At 43.7% G+C, this 22564-nt stretch overlaps 1 protein-coding gene across 7 annotated transcripts in view; it reads left to right on the forward strand.

Annotated features, from left to right (window-relative positions):
- TANC1 (tetratricopeptide repeat, ankyrin repeat and coiled-coil containing 1) overlaps positions 1-22491 on the forward strand; it is a 66481-nt gene extending 43990 nt beyond the window's left edge. For 6 of the 7 annotated variants that reach the window (XM_051810391.1, XM_051810389.1, XM_051810387.1 and 3 more), the window contains 20 exons: positions 780-1037; positions 1643-1762; positions 2799-3080; positions 3942-4105; positions 5318-5549; positions 5988-6154; positions 7392-7999; positions 9335-9443; positions 9635-9757; positions 10555-10791; positions 11381-11566; positions 13115-13193; positions 14660-14793; positions 15511-15634; positions 15754-15929; positions 16949-17081; positions 17851-17942; positions 18376-18522; positions 18941-19041; positions 19939-22491. In XM_051810391.1, the coding sequence (XP_051666351.1) occupies positions 780-1037; positions 1643-1762; positions 2799-3080; positions 3942-4105; positions 5318-5549; positions 5988-6154; positions 7392-7999; positions 9335-9443; positions 9635-9757; positions 10555-10791; positions 11381-11566; positions 13115-13193; positions 14660-14793; positions 15511-15634; positions 15754-15929; positions 16949-17081; positions 17851-17942; positions 18376-18522; positions 18941-19041; positions 19939-21274 (4808 nt within the window). In that variant the 3' untranslated portion in view covers positions 21275-22491. Of the gene's footprint in view, positions 1-779; positions 1038-1642; positions 1763-2798; positions 3081-3941; positions 4106-5317; positions 5550-5987; positions 6155-7391; positions 8000-9334; positions 9444-9634; positions 9758-10554; positions 10792-11380; positions 11567-13114; positions 13194-14659; positions 14794-15510; positions 15635-15753; positions 15930-16948; positions 17082-17850; positions 18523-18940; positions 19042-19938 lie in introns of those variants that run through there. The other variant, XM_051810392.1, reaches the window with a different exon arrangement.
- The last annotated feature ends 73 nt before the right edge of the window (positions 22492-22564 follow it).

Raw genomic sequence — 22564 nt, forward strand, 5'->3', positions numbered from 1 at the left:
CACACCTTCAGTTATTGCAGGGGGCCTTGATTAAATGCAGTCTCAGGCAGCTGAAGACACACTCTGATAATCCTCAACCACCAAGGTGGAACATTTGGATCCTTGGATAATGCAGTTGGTGGTGTCTCAGTGGAGTGAGTCACTGCAGCAGTGGAAGGCACTGCTCTGTAGCAGCATCCAAAGGCACCTGTGTGCTCTCAGCTGCCTTTAACTGAGGATCCTTCTAGATCTGTGTTGCTTATTGTGCAACATCGGAAATTTTCATAGCAGTATAAGCACATCTTACTGCCTAAAAGTTTCACTCAGTATTGAGAAATTATTTGTAAATGTTTTCTGGTGACATCAGAAACAACCTCCCCAAAAAAACCTTTCTTTGACCCTCTGATTTACTGTGTACTGCAGCGCACTGAAATACTTTAAAAACCTAAATCAGTATGTTTAATACCATTTGAAATTTTGTTAATATACTCAACTGGTTCTTTTACATTGTACATCTGGCCTCATTTGCTCTTCTTGTCAGTAACATGTAGTAGGTAGCTAAGAAAGGAACAGTAAATAGCTCAGTTGCTGTAAGGTTTCTGTTGAGTTAGTTTGCCAGATATGTGAGTGCAGGCTGTTTGTCATCCTAATGTAATTACCTATTTTAGGTGAGACAGACCTGAACAACACTGAATTTTTATCATTTATGCTTCACAGTGCTGTTTGAGATTGACTGTTCTAACACGTGTGCCATGTTCCTCTGGTGTGTACTTCAGTTGGGTTTTTTCACTCTTTTTCAGCCACTATAACCAGTTCATCAGAAAATGATGATCGTAGTGGATCCAGTTTGGAATGGAGCAAGGATGGGAGTCTCAGAGCTGGAAAACATCATGGCATCAGTCGTGATCGAAGGACAGATAATTGTTCCCCAGTTGCAGAAGAGGAGGCCATTGGATCTGCTGAGAATTTGCCAAAAGAAGTACCAACAGGAGAGGGTCCCCTTCCTTACGCTCAGAGTTCTGGCTCTTTAATAATGCCTCGTCCAAACTCCGTTGCAGGTAAAGTGCTGAGGTAGAAAACAAGGATGTTCTTAATGGTAGGACATTTCTGTGGAATCTTTCTGTAGTTACATTGTTAGTATGAAAGTGTCTCTATAGGACAAAAAGAAAAAAACCTCTGTTCTGAACCGAAGAGATGAGCATTACCTAGGTTGTTTAAAATTGTCATCCAGAGGGCTGTTACTGTGCTTTCTACTAGGTATTGGTTAGGTCAGGACTTGGAAAGTCCATCAGTTACTCCAGGATTCTATGTGGGGTCAAGTAGTGTGTTATAAGATAATACCTGAACCTGTTCCTAACAGTTCTGACCTTGCTGAGGTGGTTGTTCTCACAGTGAAAAAGAAAACTCTTAATGTGGGAACTGTTTGCAACATGAGAAAGTTAAGGCAGATGTGAGGGCCATATAAATGGGGAAAAACCCAACCAAATCTTCAGTGAACTTGATTGAAAAGCATTTTGTAAATGTTATGACATGAATGGCTTCACTGCCATTGTCTAGAAAAACTTCTCTGTAAGTACCATGTGGAGGAAGAACTGTAATAAATAATAACGCTCTCGGTAACTTATGTGGGGAGAAGAATAATCTTCAGTCCTTTAATATCTAGCAACAAGTTCAACCAAACTGGAGGATCTGAGCTACTTGGATGGGCAGAGGAACACTCCCTTGCGCACGTCCATTCGCTTGCCCTGGCACGGCGCGGCCGGCGGGAGAGCGCAGCACGAAGGTAACGGTGCGGCCTGGAGCTGCCCTGAGCTGGCACAGTCCCACGGGCCTGCAGGGATCCTGTCCTGTGCATGATCCTCCAGAACAGCCCTTCAGGGTGCTCCTTACACACCACTCCACATGGCTGCAGATAGGAGGCTTGCTTACACTTTTCCCTGCACGATGCTGGGGTTCAGAGATTGAACTGAATGCCTGTGCATCCATCACAACCAATGGCAATTAAAAGCAGAAAAATCTTAAGTAAACTGGTAAAACTGATCTTCAGATCATATGTAGACACTATACTGTGCTTTTTCACTGATGGCTTTTCATAGTCATAGTTGGATGCTGAAACAGCATTTGTGTAACATTAGATTTGGGTAATGAATTTTTAGAGCATTTTATTAGTTAACATTATTATTCCCATAAATTTTAATATATTTTATGCAATCAAACCCAAATTCTTCTCTAAGTTGTCAGGTGTTTGCCTGATATATAGATCAAGTAATCAAGCATGTAACTTCTGATCCTGTGACTTCAAAAGTACAAAAACCAAGGAGGTAGTAGTTTTTTTAATATTACTTTAAAATGAAGGGGTTTTTTAAAGTAGAAAAAATTATTTATTCTCTCTGCCTTTCTCTGTTTCTCTGTAAGTGTCTTTACAGATCTGAAGACCTAACACTGAAATACTCAGCAGCATGTTCACTCTGAAATGAAAAATATTTGGCACTTCCCCATTTATAGAATTATTAATGCATTTTTAAGAAAACTTTTTGGATTCTGCAACTTCTTAACTCAAGTTCAGTCATAAAAGAATCACCAAATTATACTGGTAGTTTCTTCCCTTTACAGTTTAATTCATACAGTTTAATTCATACAGTTTAATTCAGGTCATGGAGATGACCTCAGCTGAGCAGATCAGTCTTTATTGTTTTCATGATGAAGGCTCTAAAAAGTCATATTGTGACCACTAAATGCCATTCCCTTCTGAAACTGTGCTGTTTTAGTGCATGTCAAGTTTCTTCTAATGAACCTTCCTCCCTGCCACCTCTTCCCAGCTCGTTTCATCCCCTACAAGCCCCAGGACATTTTGCTGAAGCCACTGCTGTTCGAGGTGCCGAGCATAACCACAGACTCGGTGTTTGTTGGAAGAGAGTGGCTGTTCCAGGCCATTGAAGAAAAGCTGCAGAGTCCTGACCCAGCAGGGAACAGGGGAGTGGTCATCACTGGAAATGTGGGATTTGGGAAGACTGCCCTCATCTCACGGCTGGTGGCACTCAGCTGCCATGGAAGTCGCATGAGGCAAATAGCTTCCAACAGCCCTAATTCATCCCCCAAAAGTAGGTTCCTTTTCCTTGTTTGGGTTAGTGTGCTGACAGCAGGAGTCACATGTTTGCTCTTTGGCTTGAGGTCATTGGGCCTCATCAACTCCTTAGCAAACACGTTTTTCTTCCAGCGAGCAAAGGAAGCTAAAGTTAAAATTGTGTGTTCTGACCAATACCTTCTACATACACAGTATGGGCTCAGCCCATCAGAGAGGTGGTAACATGAGACAGTGTGCAGGATCTCTTCCCTCTGCCAGGCAGTGTGTACCCAGGCTCTGAGATGTGACTGTAGTAGCTTTGTCTCCCGTGGATTTGGAAAGGGAGCAGTGAGCGTTCCGTTACCTCTGTATACCATGTGCCTTCCATAGAATTTCTGTAGAGGTGAGAATAAAACTGTGGAGAAGCTACTTCTGTCTTCTCCTGGGATCCCTAGCATCCTGTCACCAGACCAGTCCAGTGCCTATGTTAACTGGAAGGATGGTGAGGCTGCTGTTACTGCTACTTCCCCTACTGACACTTGAAATATTACTATTATTAATAATAGCAGTGATAAATTGTTTCTGTTTCCCAAGAGATCAGTCATGTAATAACTGTTAGTTTAAATGAAGCATCGTATGTGTAGTTTTCTGAAGGAAACTCTTCACGTCACCATGGTTTTGCTTTCAGTAATTCTGTAATTTTTACCTAAAGTCTGTTGAGTTGTTTTAAAATTGTGAAGTTGCAAATGTGGGTCTGTATTTATCAGACTAATTGCAAGTTTCTTGTAGTGCTATTTCTCAGTGTTAATTTTTACTGTAGCAGTAAAAACACTCCATGATGTTTTCCTAAAAAGCAGCCTGCTACCGGCAAATTTGGTCTCTTTTGTGTTTGTTGCAGGTGGTGACTCCTGCCAGGAGATTCCCTTAAGCCAGTTACCCCCATGTGCCCCTCCAGCAGGTGACACCAGTACAAGTGACATTAAGGTCAAGACTCTGACTTGTCCTGCTGCTCCTGAACACAAAACTCAGGCGGGAGATGCTGTGAGGCGCCTTGCTTCCAAGGTGAGCTCTCACTCCTCACAGGCACTCGGAGTGCTGGGGAGCTCTCAAGTGGGGTCACTGCTTTGCAGAGCCCCCTGGGAGGCACAGGCAGTGCTGGCAGAGGGGCAGTCACCTGGGCACCTCTGTGGGATGGCTCTGTTTGGTGGCTGGTGAAACCAGCTACCTGCCTCTGCTGCCTTTCAGGGGGTCACTTGGATCCTTCTTGATCTTGGAAAGAGTCAGGTTAACACTTTCTCCTCAGTTTTGTGGGGCTGTGGGAAGTTGGGATCCTTTCCTTGCCAAGGGGGCTGTGTGTTCTTTCCGGGGAGCTGCTCAATGTACCTTCCAAAAGCAAAATTGAGGGGGGGGAAATAAAATCTTTGGTCTGTATATAATCCATCTATATATGCTGCTGTGATACAGTTTGAGTCTGAATGTAGTTCTTCTGTTTTCCACACTCTGAGAGTCTGAAGTCATTTTTGCATTAGATTGCTATGTTAAGTGTTTTATTTTTTGCTTAAGTAGTAAAAATAATGAATGTCTGAATTGCATACTTTATACGAATAGTTATGATGAAAACATCATAATACATGCAGTCTTTGAAGTGATATGTGTTAGTTAGAAGCAGTGTTATGAAAGCCTCTGAAGTGCAGGCTTTTTTTGTTTGCCATGTTCTTCTTGTGGTTGGATTTTTTTTTTCCAAAGAAATATGGCTTATGTCCTGGTTTATTTTTGAGTAATACACACCTTTGCAATACTCAGAATAAAACTAGTTGTCCCATTTCTCCCTTGGCTTATGTGAGCATGTCTTTAATAGCTGTCTGTCATTTACTTCTGCCTGATGATGATCAAATTAGTCCTTGGTTGTTACAGTGTGAGACACAGCGTTGTTAAATCCCAGCTAACAGGTCAGAACCTCAAGTTACTTCTCTCGTACTGCTTAGTTATTTAGCTGCTTCCCCACTGTATCCAAATGCCACAAACTCCCATTGCTGTTTTCCTGCCAGAATGTGACACTTTGGTTTCTTTTCCTCTCTGCATGCCCTGCAAGGTCAAAAATCTACTCCTTTGCCTTCCTCCCTGTGTTTGACCCAGGCCCGCGGGGTCGGATCTGACGCTGAAGAGTATTTTGTCGATGAGAGAGAAGTTTAATAACACTTTGTTATCACTACACTAGCTAGTACCCAGCTGAAATACTGAGAAGGTGATGCTTTTTGGTTTCCCCCTCTCCAGGTGGTGGCTTATCACTACTGCCAGGCTGACAACACGTACACGTGCCTGGTGCCCGAGTTCGTGCACAGCGTGGCCGCGCTGCTGTGCCGCTGCCAGCAGCTGGCAGCCTTCCGGGAGCTGCTGGGCAGGGAGCCCCAGCTGCAGAGCCTGCTGAGCCTGCGCTCCTGCGTGCAGGACCCTGCCGCGGCCTTCAGGAGGGGAGTGCTGGAGCCGCTCACACACCTCAGGAAAGGTACGGGGAGCAGGGACCTGGAAATGGGATCTGAACTGCAGGAAACGTGGAAAAGAAATCAGAACTAAATAAAGCAGGATATTCCTGGAGAAAGGGATTATTCCTTAATTGTGGTAGTTGTTTGTAACAATAACAGGTGGGTTTTCAACGGTTTATTTGTGTTTTAAATTAAAATTCTGTGAAACTTACTAAAGGTCATGGAAGCTTTACCTTTTTTTTTTTTTACCAGAAAACTGAAGGATAACTGTAGCTTGAAGTTAAGGCTGCACGTTCACATTAAAGGATTTTGTTTTCAGATGCTTTTGTCACGTTTTCTCTTGTAATTGTCTGTGCCTAAGAATTTGCAAAGTGGTTGAGGATAAAAATTTGAGGACAAAAATGTGTCATTTAATGGGAGAATTTGTTTTCATCCTTTCCTTTTTTATTTTCAAATTTCAGAACAGAAGATTCCTGAGGAAGACTACATAATTTTGGTAGATGGTTTAAATGATGCTGAATTTCATAAGCCTGATTATGGTGACACAATTTCTTCATTTATCACAAGTGTAATCTGTAAGTTTCCTCCCTGGCTGAAGCTCATTGTGACTGTAAGAACTAACTTCCAGGTAAAAACACCTTTTAGTACTTTCCTTACCCTTAAAGACTAAACAATCATTCATATTGGTGCAGCTGCATTATTATGAAAAATACTGGGTTTACAGGAATTCAGAGTGAAGTCTCTTGGGTTTTTTCCTTCCTTGGTTGTCAGATATTTATTCACAGTACACAAATATGATATTGGAGGCTGCCAGTAGAATTCATAAGAAATGGTGAAATTGGAGTCTGTTCCCTTGGCCCTCAGGACTGCAATAGCAAGGTGCAGATGTGCTTCAGTACGGCCTCCTGGAGTTCATCTCATCTCTGCCTGCCTGCCAGGAGCACTAGGAGTGTCTAACTGGCTGAAGAGTTGATTGATTTCTCAACTAAAGTTTTTTTTTATTTTCTGCAGTAGGGACTGTTCCCTGTCTGGAGATGTGTGTCTGTGATGAAGACATCTCACTGGCCTGACAGTGCAGCTTTTAGAAATCCATGTAACTGCATAAAGTGGAATAGAGGGTTCCTTTTTGTGTTGAGGAAAGTGTGGAGAAGTTTGTTTTAAACCCTTGTGATACCTCTATGCAAGAAGTTTTTAGTTCCAAAGCTTTAATTTTAGAAATTTTAAAGTAAAACTTTAGAAGTTTTACTTTAGGTAAGAAGCTGAAGTTAAAAGTTGTAGAAGCTTTTCTTTAAAATAAAGATCTTTTGGATCTTTATGTAAATAAACATAAAAATATGTTCAGGTGAAGCTGCTGAAGTGTCAAACTGTGCCGCACTTGCCTTCAGCCACCTTGGGCTGGGGATGTGTGGATGGTACCTTTCTGGTACATTGTTACTGGAAGATAAAATGAAAAGGAGATGCTTTTCTCTCTTGTCATTTATGATACTTCTTAATAAATCTTTCCTACCTAATATATCATTCCTCTTACCTGCCCTTTCCCCTGGCCTGTCTTAGGGTCTAATTCTGGTAACTGTATTCTGTTTTGAAGTGATCATTTCTATAGCTCATCCACTTCAACTACTGAGCTTGGTCACTGTAATATTTGATACTTTCCTATGAAAACTGATAAAATGTAGAAATACTGTTCTACCTGTTATCAGGGGATGGTATTTGCAAAGCCGTCACAGGGATACTAAATTACTTTGTCTGATACTACAGAAGAGAAACACAGCAGAGATGTGTCATGGAGTTCTCAGTGCTGGAATACTATAATGCCTCTGGGTTTGTTTTTTCTTTCTTTTTTTTTCCCCCTCTCCCCCTCACAGGAAGTAGTAAGTTCACTACCATTTATTGCAATATCCCTGGACAATTTTCCAGACAACAAGGAAATTCACAATGATTTGAATGCTTACATTCAGTACAGAATTAATAGCAGCCAGGAAATCATAAACAACATATCTTTAAATGGAAAAGCTGATGCAGCTACTGTTGGGAAAGTGAGTAACCACCTGATCATGAGAAGCCTGGGATCTTATCTCTATTTGAAACTCACTCTGGATCTTTTCCAAAAGGGTCACTTAGTAATCAAAAGTGCAAGCTACAAGGTTGTTCCTGTGTCTCTGTCAGAGCTGTACTTACTGCAGTGCAATATGAAGTTCATGACAAACTCTGCTTTTGAGCGAGCCCAGCCCATACTCAATGTGGCACTGGCATCCCTGCATCCCATGACAGATGACCAGATTTTCCAGGCTATTAATGCGGGACAGATAAATGGGGAACACCAGTGGGAAGACTTCAGCCAGAGGATGGAAGCCCTTTCATGTTTTCTGATCAAAAGACGTGACAAAACACGCATGTTCTGCCATCCTTCCTTCAGGGAATGGCTTGTCTGGAGAGCAGATGGTGAAAATACTGACTTCTTATGTGAGCCAAGGTAAATAAAACATGCAGTAATTTGGTTTCAAATAACTGCAGTTGTGTTTTGTATAATTGTTTGCAAGAGCTGGTGAGAGGAAAGAGGGATGTTAAAGCATAATTACACCTAATTTTTTCCAAAATTAAAAATTTTATATGTTTAGAGGTAGACTTGACTTGAAGTCAAAGGTTACAATGCATAATTGACTCTGTAGAAGTCACAAGTTTGCATTTGACTTTGCTACTACCTTCGTGGAGAAATGAGAGTACTGTGTTGTTATTAGTACAGCAAAATTGTTAAGAATCAAGTGCAGCAGCACCTTGCCTATATAGAGTGCAGAAATAGAAGAGGAAGATCATTTGGGCTCTTTTAAATATAAAAATAGTAAGACATTTTGTGGTGTAATTATATCCTCCTGGCATTGTTTCAGTTTGTTCCAGCTCCCTTTCTGTGACTTGAGGAGCAGGAGTTGATTGAGTTGGAGACAATGACTGTTACTGGTCATCACATTCTCACAGTCAACTCCTTCCATTTTTTTCATGTTCTTCAGGGTTTACAGTTTTGGGGTTTTACAAAAGAATACATAATGCCTGACATTTGACATTATGACCGGCCCGAGACTTGTCTGTGCTTTCATGTGGCTGTAAGGGAGCCAGTTCTGCAGGTGGGGCTGGGGGGTTGCAGCCTCATGGCCCCCCCAGTTCCACCGCACTGGGCACTCCCAGCGCCGGCCCCAGCAGCAGTGGGGGCTGCCTGGGCTTAGGGAAAACTGCTGGCTTTGGAAAGGTCTGCCCAGAAATTTCTGAAGGCAGGGTGAGAAGCCCCCTGCAACTTGCCCCTCAGCTGAAGAGCCCAGTTAGCCTATGGTTAATTGCCCAGTTCCAGCGTATATCCCATTAATGAATAGTGTATGATAACCTTGTTTCCTGAGGCTTGTGGCACTGCCACTATTGTCTAGAACACTGACCACCACTAATGTAGGTGTCAAATTACTAAATTCACATTTTATCTCAAATTTCAAAATGATCCAGATCTTGTGTTTCTAAAAGAATTGACTTCTCTCTCAGGTGCCTGCAGTTCCTGACTCGAGAACACAAAAGGGAGGAGTAAACCAGAGTCAAGCTGACATGAGCCCCCTGCAAGGGGACAGCAGAGAAATACCAGGACTGTGTTTCAACTTCAAAATTTGTCTCTTTTCTTTTTGTGTTATTTCGTTAGGGAAGGAATTTTGTTCAGATGTAATGGTGTGTTTCAATAGTCTGACAAAGTTGAGCTGTTATAACAGGCACCTAGACATGTTAGGATATTTACTGAGATACAGTTATAAAAGTGGTTCTCAATCCTTTTTACTAGGAATGGACATGCTCTACTGGCTTTCATGTTTTCTCGACAAGAGGGAAAGTTAAATCGCCAACAAACTATGGAACTTGGTCATCACATCCTTAAAGCTCACATTTTTAAGGTAAAGCTTGCAACTTAGTAGTTGGGTCATAGAGATTCTCCTCTGACTTCCTTGAATAATTTGTTAGGAGCTTATGCAAAATACTTGGTAGTGCTAACAACCAAATTGTTATTTCTCTTTATACTGAGTTGTAGATCAAAATAGTATTTCTAATCTTATAGAGAGATCTCCTGTTATATCATTCCTGTTAGGGTCTGAGTAAAAGGACCGGAATTTCTTCCAGTCATCTCCAAGCCCTGTGGATTGGTTATAGTACTGATGGACTGTCCACAGCCCTGGCTTCTCTAAGAAACATCTACACACCCAATGTGAAGGTAAGAAAATCAACCTTCTCATACAGTCAGCGCTTCATCTGGTGCTGCTGCTGCCACTGGTTGGTGTTGAAGTTTTAGCAGAAAAGCTGCTCACACCCGGATTGAACTCCTTTGTACCCAACCTTCATGTCCTTTTATAAGCTGTGGTTGAAGTCCAGCTCAGTTTTCCTGGATGGTTTTGATGGAAAGAAGGGTTAGGCCTGGTTCTGCTGTAGCCATACTCTGCAGCAGAGGGGGGTGTGGGTGCATTTCTGGGGCTCAGACATCCCACTGGCCTCGCGGGGCTGTGGGGATGTGCCAGTTGTAACAGGGGGAAATGCTGTGAGAAGAGAGGATGTAAAATGCCATAACTTTGCACTGTTATTTGAATCCCCAGATTACAGATAGGGAAATCCAAGTTGGTGAGCTGGACTTTGAGCCAGCTGCTCCTTTTGGTTGGGAAGTGCATGTCCGTGAACACACACACGCAGGCTTTGCTCATTTTTTTGAGATTGCTTTTTATGCAATCTGATTCTCTCTTAATGGAGACAGTTACTTAAATCTTCAGTCACACATGTATTTGTGATGAGAGTAGTGAGTTTTCAGGGGAGAGACGAATCTTCTGTCGGGAGTGTGTTGGTCAGTAATACAGTAATTATTTACTAAGAGAAGATTTTACACTCATGTATTGCTATATATGTGATAAAGTTGATGTCTGCCAGTAAAATCTGTATCAAAATTAGAGAATAACACCTGATCAAGGTGTCAAATTCAGACAGATCTGAGGAAAATATTGTTCTGTTTAAATTAAATTTTAGGTGAGTCGACTGCTGATTTTGGCAGGAGCAAATGTGAATTACAGGACTGAAGTACTGAATAATGCTCCAGTGCTGTGTGTTCAGTCACACCTTGGGCATGAAGAAGTGGTCACTCTTCTGCTAGAATTTGGAGCTGCTATTGATGGAACTTCAGAAAACGGGATGACAGCCCTGAGTTACGCAGCTGCTGCCGGTCACATGAACATCGTGTCACTGCTCTGTAAAAGAGGTGCAAAGGTGAGCTGGTGTGCAGCCAAGAGAGTCAGGCAAAGGCCTAAGAAAACTGTTGTTGATTACAGAAATATATAATTATCAGATATAGTCCTGGTGGGCAGTCCAGACTTCCATGAAGCATTTTCCTTGTGCCATTAATCACAACCCTCTGCCAGATCTGTGCAACCAGTTTGGGGTGCACCTCACTGTGCACTTACAGGACCTTCTCATCAGCTTATTTGTCTTACTGAAGGAGTGTCAGAGCCCCCTAAAGTTGAGGTTGAGAGCATCCCTAGCTCTCCTCACCCCCTCTCCCATCCCCTTGGAGCCCCAGGCTGTCCAGCTGGCCAAGCTTCATCTCGCCTTGGCAAACCCATGCTGACAGCTCCTGGTCACCTTCTTGTCCTTCTTGTGTTTAGCAGTGGTTTCTGGATTCTATTTTCCATCACTTTCCCAGCCACTGAGGTGAGGCTGCCTGGCCTGTAATTCCCCAGATGTCCCTGGCTGCCCTGGACAGCAGGAGTGGCAGCTGCTCTCCTGCAGTGCTCCAGGTCTCCTCTCCAGGCCTTTCACTGCACTTTTTAACCCCCAATGTTCCTTTTCCCCCGTGCAGGCTGACTGTGCAGACAAGAAGGGCCAGTGTGCCTTGGTCCATAGTGCCCTGAGAGGGCACCGTGGCATCCTGGAGTACCTGCTGGGGCTGGTGTGGGTGGCTCCGTGCCGGGAGCAGGACGCACTGCGGAAGCGCCAGGCACTGCACCAGGCACTGACGGCTGCTGCCAGCATGGGGCACTGCCAGGTGGGTGAGGATCACACATGGGGCACTGCCAGGTGGGTGAGGATGACACGTGGGGCACTGCCAGGTGGGTGAGGATCACACATGGGGCACTGCCAGGTGGGTGAGGATGACACGTGGGGCACTGCCAGGTGGGTGAGGATGGCACGTGGGGCACTGCCAGGTGGGTGAGGATGGCACGTGGGGCACTGCCAGGTGGGTGAGGATCACACATGGGGCACTGCCAGGTGGGTGAGGATCACACATGGGGCACTGCCAGGTGGGTGAGGATGGCACGTGGGGCACTGCCAGGTGGGTGAGGATGGCACGTGGGACGCTGCCAGGGGAGTGGAGCTCAGTACTACCACATCCCCTGAATTCAGTAGGATGGGGCAACAGTGCTTGCAGCTTTTTTGAAAAAGGTTTGGGAAGAATTACTGAAGCTCCTGGTATTTATCCCAGTTTGTATTAGCATCTGGTGCAAATGCTGTCGCAATGCTACCCAATAATGTGGCTTCAGGTTTTCTTTATATGTATTTTCTGTCTACATTTTTCCTCTCTGTTCTTGGAAGTTGTCCTAAACCTCTAGTGGTGATGAGTTTCTGTATCAATGATCCACCTGAGTGGATCTACTTCACAGTGAATTTTTTCCATAGTATACCAAATTTTACATTGCATATAGTTGCACATGCTTAACTTTTTACCTGATCTACATGTCAAGTTACAGACTTGACCTTAATGTCACTTCAGATAGAAATTTGGGAAGGAACACTAAAAGTAAACACATAACAAATACTCAAAACGCTTTAGATATTTAGGTAATACAAGTATGTTGTCTGTTCATTGAGAAAATAAATTGTAACCTTGATATAAAAGTAATGGGTAAGTAAAGGTACTTGAATAAAAATCACACTAGGCTGAGGGGGTCTCTGGTCATGTATTAAGTGATGGGCCAAAAATGGAAACAAAATCTGTTCAATAAAGCCATTTCAATATTTACTTCTTTTAAATCTATTTTTTAATTAATATAAGATCAAGAATCTGATCCTTAAAGTTATTTAGATGATTAACATATAAAAATGCCTACATGAAGTCAATTTATGATATGATATATAAGCCATTGCTGTCTTAAAATATAAACCTGAGGATTCTGAACTGTGGTTAACTGGGATTAATGGATAATTCCTTCACTCTTGTAAAAGTTCTTGCTTGTTATCCAGTGATTAAATGAAACCAGTCAGCTCCTCAATACCAGCAAAACAGATGACATTAATCATACTTACCAGAAAATGTCCATGGTTCGCTATTCTTAAGACATTAAGAAGCTCAATTCTTCTTAGCTAGAAAAAAGGACCTGTGTGTTTCATGAATTTTAAATAAATTATGTTCTAGCATTTAAAATTCTAGGATTTTCTATACATTGTATACAACAGTTTTCAGACAGCCTGAAAATACCCAGATCCTTTTCTTTACCTGTAGCATCCCAAACTTCTTGTTTTACATCTTTTATCCTTTGCAAGTGACAACCGATGTTTTTGTGGCTCAGCACATCTCTGCTCCTTGGTTTTGTAGGTGGTTCACTACATCCTGACAGTTGAAAAGGACCATGACATGGATATCAATGACACTGATGCCTTGTGGGGAGAAACAGGTATTTCCTTTGTCATATTTTTCCTAATTAGAGTTGCTCATTTAAGAAGAAAGAGTGTTTAATTTTTTTAATTTAATCTTCTGTAATAAAAATGATGGGACGTACCAGGTTTAATAAAAAAATGCAGTTTATAAGGATAGCGTTTTAACTTACTAAATCTGTTCATCTCATGTATTGAATTATTTTATATTAAAATTACTGTAAATTACTGACTTTCTAATTAAATTGAAAATGGTGGAAATACAGTGTTTCATTATGGAACTTTATGAGATTCTCTGTTTGAGAACTTCTGTTTAAATCTCATAAATTTTGAGAAAATGCTGGGCTGTTGCCTCATTTGCTCTAATTAGGCAGTGGAGGAAAAGACCTGTCTTTGGACATCTGTTTCTAGGTTAATTTTGTTCTTTAATATTTTGTCAGTGGTACTTTTTTTTAAGTTCTTGCATAAGGCATTGGAAATCTTTACTCACCGAGGAAATGAACTTCTGAAAGGATTTTTGAGCAAGACAGAGTCTTTTGCCAGTAATACTTGATATCTAGAGCAGTTATTTTCCAGTTGTTCAGCTCTAAACAGTTGATGTAACTGTAACACAGTGAAGCTTGAGTGAGTGAGGAGGGAACAGGTTGATACTGTTGTTAAAAAGGAAGAATTTACCTGCAGTGTTTGTAATTTCATTTACTTTCAGCATTCACTGGAATTTAAAAAAAATCTACTTTACTATGTTTGAAAATGCTAAAAAATGAGTAACAGGAAATTCACAATTTGACCCACTTCATATAGAAAATATGGGGTGTTCCCTTTGTCATATGTTTCCTAATTAGAGTTGCTCGTATGGGCTTTAGAAACTGGAGGGGCAAGTCCTTTGCTGATCTTGCAGAAGTCACACACAGACCTTTTTTTTCAACAGTGTTGGCATGACTGGTGAGGCTTCAACACAAACAACAAAATTTTAATTTCAAAGTCTATTTTGAGCAAAATGGAAGAGGGGGGAAAATAATGATGGAGAAAGTATTTTCTTTTTTCTTTGTTCTTTTCAGCTTTCAATGAGGGTCGCAGGGAAAAGCTGAAACAAGGGGGATTCAGTAACACCTGCGGGGGGGGGGGTGTAAAGGGTTAGCCAGCCCAGAGCTGGTGCTGATGCCCTGCTCTCCCAGCCTCTGATGCCCTGCTCTCCCAGCCTCTGATGCCCTGCTCTCCCAGCCTCTGATGCCCTGCTCTCCCAGCCCTCTGTGCTTTCCTAGCCCTCTGATGCCCTGCTCTTCCAACCCTCTGTGCTTTCCTAGCCCTCTGATGCCCTGCTCTTCCAGCCCTCTGTGCTCTCCCAGCCCTCTGATACCCTGCTCTCCCAGCCCTCTGATGCCCTGCTCTCCCAGCCTCTGATGCCCTGCTCTCCCAGCCTCTGATACCCTGCTCCCCCAACCTCTGATGCCCTGCTCTCCCAGCCTCTGATGCCCTGCTCTCTCAGCCCTCACAGCTGCTGCAGGCCGAGGGAAGCTGGACGTGTGCGAGTTGCTCCTGGGGCGCGGGGCGGCCGTGACGAGAGCCAACAGGAGGGGGGTGCCCCCGCTGCTCTGCGCCGTCCGGCAGGGCCACTGGCAGGTCTGCACAGCCTGGGGGATCCCTTGGGAGCTGGGCCCCGATTCCTCCCCCCTCCAGTTCCGAAATAAATTCATGTACATTTTCTAATGGGCGTTCGCATCAACTTTCCTTCCAAACCCTTTGTATCGCTTGACGTAACTCACAAAAGTACATCGGCTGCACGACAGCCTTAAGTTGTAACATACCTGAAAAATAACTCGTGAGTTAAAATATTTCATTTCCTAGACCAAGATCAGAGACCATTTTGGATCTTCTGAGCTGCTGCTGGGCAGAGAGAGAACCTTGGAGTCAGGAGCCTTCCTCTTTTTGGCCACTCCTGCCAGGACAAGGCCCTGGACTGCAAACAGTCGGGGCTTGAGCTGCATGGGATTTCCCAGGGATTGCTGTAAATAACACCTGTCCTCTGTTCTAAAAGTTCATGATATTGTGGCTGAAATCTAAATCTGCCAATTTCATAAAATCATGGTGTCAATAAGGTTGGAAAAGCCCTCTGAGCCCACCGAGTCCAACCATCCCCCAGCACTGCCAGGGTCACCCCTAACCCATGTCCCCAAGTGCCACATCCTTAAATCCCTCCAGGGATGGGGACTCTACCACTGCCCTGGACAGCTGTGCCAGGGCTGGGCAACCCTTTCAGGGAAGAAATTTTCCCAATATCTAACCTAAACCTCCTCTGGTACAAGCAGTGTATTTTTAAATTGCTATTTTCTATTTCAGGTTGCTAAGCTTCTAGTGGAGCATGGGGCTGACGTGAATTTAAGTGACAAGCAGGGCCGAACACCACTGATGGTGGCTTCTTGTGAAGGACATCTGAGCACTGTGGAATTTCTGCTTTCTGAAGGTAGAAAATAAATAGTGGATCAAGGCTGCACAGATGCACCAGAGACTGCATCTGTGTGTTAGGCAATTTTTCCTATTCAACAGAACATCTTCCTAACAAAGTTAATATTCATTTTACAGGTGCAGCTATTTCCTCTCTGGACAAGGAAGGACTGACAGCTCTGAGCTGGGCATGTCTGAAAGGCCACAGGGAAGTGGTTCAGTATTTAGTAGAGAAAGGTGCAACAACTGATCAGACAGACAAAAATGGACGAACACCCCTAGACTTGGCAGCGTTTTATGGAGATGCTGATATTGTAAGTATAACAAAAGAAAAGCATGTACTAAATTTTCATAATACAAAACAGAGCTTAGAAAAAATATTGCCAACGAAAATGGAAAGAAAATTTGGGGAAGTAGTTAAGATGCTTACACTGCTCACATCCCAACTGCAGTGCAAGTGTTTGCTCAGAAAGCATTTTCCAGATGAGGGAGAAGCCCAGAATTATGCTGCAGACCCACGGGAGTCCCCTGACAGGGTCCTGGTCAGGTGGTGCCTTCATGGAACAGAGACCCCAGGGAGAGGTGTAGGAATAGGAAGGGCATTATGGACAGATCCAAGAGGTCAGCAGGGAACTAGAGGGAACAGCACGTGCAGCCTCTCACACTCACATCTGTATTTCTGAGTCTGCACAGACAATGTCCTGTTTCAGAACAGCACTTCAGGTGCTGCCATGCAGGGACCTCACTGTAGCACTTGGTCCCATCCAGCCTTTGTCAGAATTAACTTGAATTGTAAATAAGCCCTCAGGTTCTGCACTGGCTTTGGCGGGTTCCTGACACTGCGAGTGTTTGTAGGTGACACTGGATAGACTCTGCTGGGAAGTGAGGGGTGTCCAGGCTCCGTCCTGTCCCCATGTTTGCTGTTAGGTGGCTGTGCTGGAGCAGTGCCAGCTGCCATGTCCCCTCACAGACTGGTCCCATCAGAGTCTGTGCTCAGCCACTGGCTGGGGGGGATGATGCCAATGAAAGGTGCAGAGCAGGCCCGTGGCTGTGGGTCGTGGGACCCGTCTGGTCAGGACTGTTGGTGCCTCTTCCCTTCAGAGATCACTGCTGGTCACACTTGGGCAAGCAATGACCATTGCTTCCATCCAACCTGCCACTGCTGCCAGGTATCCCATGCTGCCTTGCCTTCAGTGGATTTCACGTGCTGTACTGACCTCTGGAGCGCATCCTCAGTGTATTTCTAGGAGGATATGCAGTAGCTTAAATATTTCACTGCTCTGCCTTTCCTGCCACAAGCCATGTTACAAGGCTTGTCTCATTCTTTTCCCAGGTGCAGTATCTGGTGGAGAAGGGAGCAATGATAGAGCACGTGGATCACAGTGGGATGCGGCCGCTGGACAGAGCGATCGGCTGCCGCAACACCTCAGTCGTGGTCACACTGCTGAGGAAAGGAGCCAAGCTGGGTGAGTGGAACTGCCCTGTACCGGGAGAAACAGCTGCCTTCTGCTCTGCCAGAAGCAGTCATTTCTGTAAAGCAGATTAAATAACTGGAAACACTAGATTTTTTTGCTGGTTGTCTGGTTTGCAGATGCCCACTCAAGAGAAACAATCTTCTTTAAAGGCAGACACACACAACTCTAGAAGTTTTATTCTGCTCCTTTCTGTGATGTGTGCTGAGGGTGAGGTCTGGAGGAGTCACTCTGTACGTGGTTACTCTGCCATGATATACTTAAACAAGAAAATGGTGATTCACTATTAGTGATACATAAGTCTGACACTGTTAATGAATTAGATTAACAAGTTTTACATTTAAGTGACATTCTTTTAATAAATTATAGAATCATACATTTTTGCAAAGGGTAGGCAAAAAAATGTATGTCCAAGTCATGTATTATCAGTAGGCAAGTACATGGTGCAGTTGTGTATGTGATAATTACTGAATCCTTAGTACCTTTGAAATATTATTTCATATTTTTTGGATAGTAAGTATCACCAAATACAGGTCCTTGCTTAGGCCTGAGCTTTACCGTGGTGGGGCAGAGGGGCAGGCAGGGGATAGACGTAGTTTAAACGTGTGTACACCTGGATGATGAGAACAGGAATACTAGTTCCACGCAGGTGGAATATCTCCTGAAGTGGGATTAGGCTCTCTAGGCTGATTCACTTCCTACTCTGAAAGCAGAAACACACTTTCTTCCCCTTTGTCAGAGACCCCTAAAATTTAACTTGCAGGAAATGCAGCCTGGGCTATGGCCACCTCGAAACCCGATATCCTCCTGATTCTGCTGCAGAAACTGATGGAAGAAGGAAATACACTGTACAAAGTAGGTAGATTCGTACTTTTTATAACAGAATCTTGGACTTCTGCATGTAAGTAGATTAAATTTCTTTATACCTCCTTTTTGACTACATCATCTGGTATTTTACTGGTCTGTTTAAAAAAAAATAAAATGCGTGTATCATACATGATTTTTTCTGGTACTGGTAGTATTAATGCAAGTATTATCCTGGTCTAATACCATTAAACATTTTGAGTTCAGAAACAAACAAACACAAACTGTAGTTAATGTGCAAGTTCTCTCACTGTGCTTGTCTGCCAGTATAGCCTATGCTGCGTATATTTATTTTTTAAAAATCTGTCTCTGTTTTCTTCTGGAAGGGCACCTCTTGGTAGATGTCAAATATAACATGCTTTTTTGCAACAGTATTGCAATATTAAAAGTTTGTGAAAAGCTTCTTGTTCCCTAAACTCTGCAGAAAGGCAAGATGAAGGAAGCAGCCCAGCGCTATCAGTACGCCTTGAGGAAGTTCCCGAGGGAAGGCTTTGGAGAGGAAATGAAAGCCTTCACTGAGCTGAGAGTTTCACTCTACCTGAACCTGTCACGATGTCGCCGAAAAACAAATGTAAGATCTTACTGTTCCTCTGCTGCCTCTCTGGCTTTCGGAATCTGAGAATTCTCTCCTACTGCATTGCTGGGGTGGACATTTATTGGTGCTATTTTATAATCCTTTTCACTGTACCCTGACTCTGGGCTTTGTTGTGTTAGCAAATGGGCAATTTATAAGAGGAGTGTGTGTTGCAGTGGGGGATCTATTACAGCTAGTCTGAGGTCATCCAGTTATTTTGGAATGATGAACTGCTGCATATCTGTGGTACTTTTCAAAGACTGGATGGACAGTGCTGCCACCACCCTTTGTTGTGACACAACCCAGTCTGGTGCCGTGGGTGCTTCCAGGGGAGGCAGAGCCTGTGCCACGGCCCCAGAACCTGCAGCTCCCTCTGCCTGCTGGGGTGTAACCGGGGTGTTTGGTTCATTGCCAGGATTTTGGGATGGCTGAAGAGTTTGCTACCAAAGCCTTGGATCTGAAGCCCAGGTGTTACGAAGCCTATTATGCCAGAGCAAGAGCCAAGAGGAACAGCAGGTACTGTTTGATTCTATGGATCTCTCTGCACAGATTCTTTTTTAACCTAACATTTTTAATAACTTGTTCTCTTCCGCTAGTTCTATGTGGAATTTGCAAAGAAAAAGTTATTTTTTGTGCACTTTCCATCTGTATTAGGTCTCTGTATCAGTTAAAGCCAACAACACCCAAATAGCAATATTGAAAACTTATTTCGGTAATCACTGGGCAGTCCAGAAAGTAACAAACTGATATGAAGAGGGATTATTTGAAATGTAAGACTGCATGGGTCTGCTACTCACATGACTGAGCAGAATGTGGCCAACAGTGTGCAACCCAGCCTTATCACTGCATTATTTATTACCAAGTTTATTTATCATGTATTACTGGCTGGTTTTATAGGACAGGATATGTTGAATCATTAGCAGTTAAAGATAAAAAACAAGGGGAGAGAGGAGGAACTATCTCTTCTAGTCTGGAAAAATGGCAAACTATAGAGGTATAGCTGAAGTACAGGGAAAGGTGCCTGTGGTTCACAGTATCTCTTCTAAACAACTCAATAGATAGTCATGGAGTTCAGCAGGTTCCCTACTCTGGAGGTAACTCTGGAGGTAACTGTGAAGGGCTTGTGAGAGGAAGTGTCAGTTCCTACTGTTCCCAGCAGAGACTTCTGCTGCCTCCCTGCACGGATTGTCACAACACTCAAGGAAGGACTTAGGGCTGGGTCTGTGGTTCACCAGAGGGAAGAATTTCCTGAGGTGAAGAACATCCAGTTCTTACATTGTCACCACCTGCAGCAGGAAATGACACATCAGAATATTTCTCTGCAAGTGGCGGAGGTGGATTAGTAATAGGCAATGGTGGGGCTCAGATCTGCTCTGGATCTTCACTGTTTATTTTTCTTTTTACCCTAAACAGAAAGTTACTTGCTGCTCTTGCTGACCTACATGAAGCCGCTCAGCTGTGTCCCAGCAATCAGGAGATAAAACGTCTCCTGGCTCGGGTGGAAGAGGAATGCAAACAGTTGCAGAGAACACAGCAACAGAAACATCAGTCTGCACAGCTACTGGAGCAAACCAACAACTCCGATAATGAGGAGGGTGTTGTATCAGGCGTGAAGGAGAATTTCAGTCCTCAAGACAGGGAGGATGAACTGTCACACCCTGATGAATCTGTTTCCCCACCACAAAGGCTGCAGTGTTCCTCAGCTGCTTCATCGTTCAGCAGGACCCTTCAGGAAGGTGTTCAGCAGAAGGCTCGGTCTGTGTCCCCTCAGAGCAGAACAAGCAGTAAGTACCTGAGAGAGCCAGGCTTGATCATGCAGCCAACAAAGCAGGCACAGATTGTAAAAACTAATCAGCACCTGAGCTCCATCCAGCCTGGATCTAAACCAGGAAGCAGTCAAGGTAATACAAAGGCACAATCATCTTTGCAGCATCATCCCCTAAGTCCCTTGCCTGTCCCACACTCTAGAAGTCAGCATTTGGATGGGACAAGCACACTGTCATCTGGAAGTATTTCCGCAGATCCCAGTGCTGAATTGTGCAGTGAGAAGTTCATGTCCAGCCATTGTTCCCATCCACAGCATCACAAGACTCTCTCTTCTCATTCTTTTGCCAACAAGTCTAAACCTGCAGACAGGTCAACAGGCCCTGCTCAGATGAACTTTGGTAACACAAGGCAGCAAAGCCCTGTACCCAGTGCTGTCTCTTCAAGCTCTCCATCCAACAGTGTGATTCTGGCCAGCTCAGCCAGCAGCTTTTCAGGCAGCGTTAAGGGGCTGGGCCCTGATGTTCGACTCAAGGAGAGTAACGTGAGTCAGGTTCAGGGTACTGAGCACCGACCCCGCAATACCCCGTTTATGGGAATCATGGACAAGACTGCAAGGTTCCAGCAGCAAAACATGCAATCCAGTCGCACTTGGCACGCTCAGGCATCAGATGGATTATCCACAAACGTTGCTCCTGGGGGCATCCAGCCCACAAACTTGGAGCAGTTCTCAGTGAAACACTACCCAACTAAAATCCCCTCTCTGGCTGCTGCCCTGGGAGATGGCAACCAGAGCAGTGTGCAAGCGAGAGACCGCGAGGAACTCCCATGCCCAGTCCCTCCCCACTGTCCAGACAAATGCCCCAGCCAAGGTTCTCATTCATACCCCGATGCTGCAGCCAAACCCCCGTCCCACAGCAGCCAGGACGGGCACCTCAGCCACACGGCAAAACCAAAGCGATCCTTCATTGAATCAAATGTATAAATCCTACTTTGGGTATTTACTGGGTAAACCTGGCTCAGCACAGGGGGTGACTGCTCTCACAACACTCACTGGCTGGGCACAGCTGGCTCCGAGGGAACAGCCCGTGCTGGCCAGTCCTTACTGGGATACAACCACTTCACACTGTTCCTACCAGCACAGGACAGTGACAGTAACTGGAATAACAGACTTCTGTAGGAAGAGTCAATTAGGGTTGTCCAACCAACAGAGTAGGACCTCGAGCAGAGAAATCCTTTCCATTACATTTTACCATTAAATGAGAGTTTCCTTTCATGTAGGGCTTCAATCTTGGCTTTTGGTTCTGTTGCATCTCACACATAATACTTGTGCCTCTCCAGTGCTTAAGTGCTTACTTCTCACAGCAGTGTTAAGGAAGATAATCTGCTGCAGAATACTCAGATCTGTACATGCATGCATTTTTTTAAATCAAAGATAGTATTTTATCACTTTTCTAGCGGGATGTAATTTGGGTTGCATGATGTACATTTAGGAAGCATAAATAATTTGTGTATGAGTAAACTATAAGCAGCCATGTTTGACATGTAAATATAACTATTTTTGGTAACTAGGAGAAATCGAATAAAATAAAGAGTGACATTTGCATGTGTATTAAGAAGCTTTGACCATATTGGTTATTGCACTGAAGAACACAATATTATGGCCTATTAACAATAATTGCACTTTATATAGGTTATCTAATCACCTTTGGGTGCTATCTTAAAGCAAAATGATTTATTGTTTATTTGTGAAAAGGTACAGCAGTTATATGCCTAGTGAGTGTTTTTATGGGAAACCTAACAAATGGATGGAGTGAAGATGAAAGTTTGAGGAAAAGTGTATGTGCAGTGGCATGGCAGGATGAAACTGTGAAGTTTTTTTGGAGGAAATAAGGTTTTATATTGGCAAGAACGTTGTGAAAAGGAACGGCTGCAGCGAACGGTGCGACGAGTGCAATTCAGTTGGAGAGCTCAGCTTTACACCCTGCCCAGCGTGCTTGGTTACAGTGCTCTGTGTCCAGTGTAAGCACCTGTACCCAGCTCTACAAGTCCTTTTGGAGTTTGCATCATTATGCTTTAGCTTATTTATTGTTTACCGGTTCTTTGATATTTTGTACAATTCATATATTAGTCTTGTCCTGTAGTTCTATTTTTGCACAGCTACTGTATTTTTTTCCATACAAAATAAACATGCTTAATATACCTGTGGGATGAGATGCAGTCCCTGATGGGATAGAATGATATAGATCCTATACTTTGCTATTTCTTACCTTCT

Source organism: Manacus candei, unplaced genomic scaffold (genome assembly GCF_025592945.1).
Source record: "Manacus candei isolate 608988 ecotype Guabito, Panama unplaced genomic scaffold, ASM2559294v1 h1tg000077l, whole genome shotgun sequence".
NCBI lineage: Eukaryota > Metazoa > Chordata > Aves > Passeriformes > Pipridae > Manacus > Manacus candei.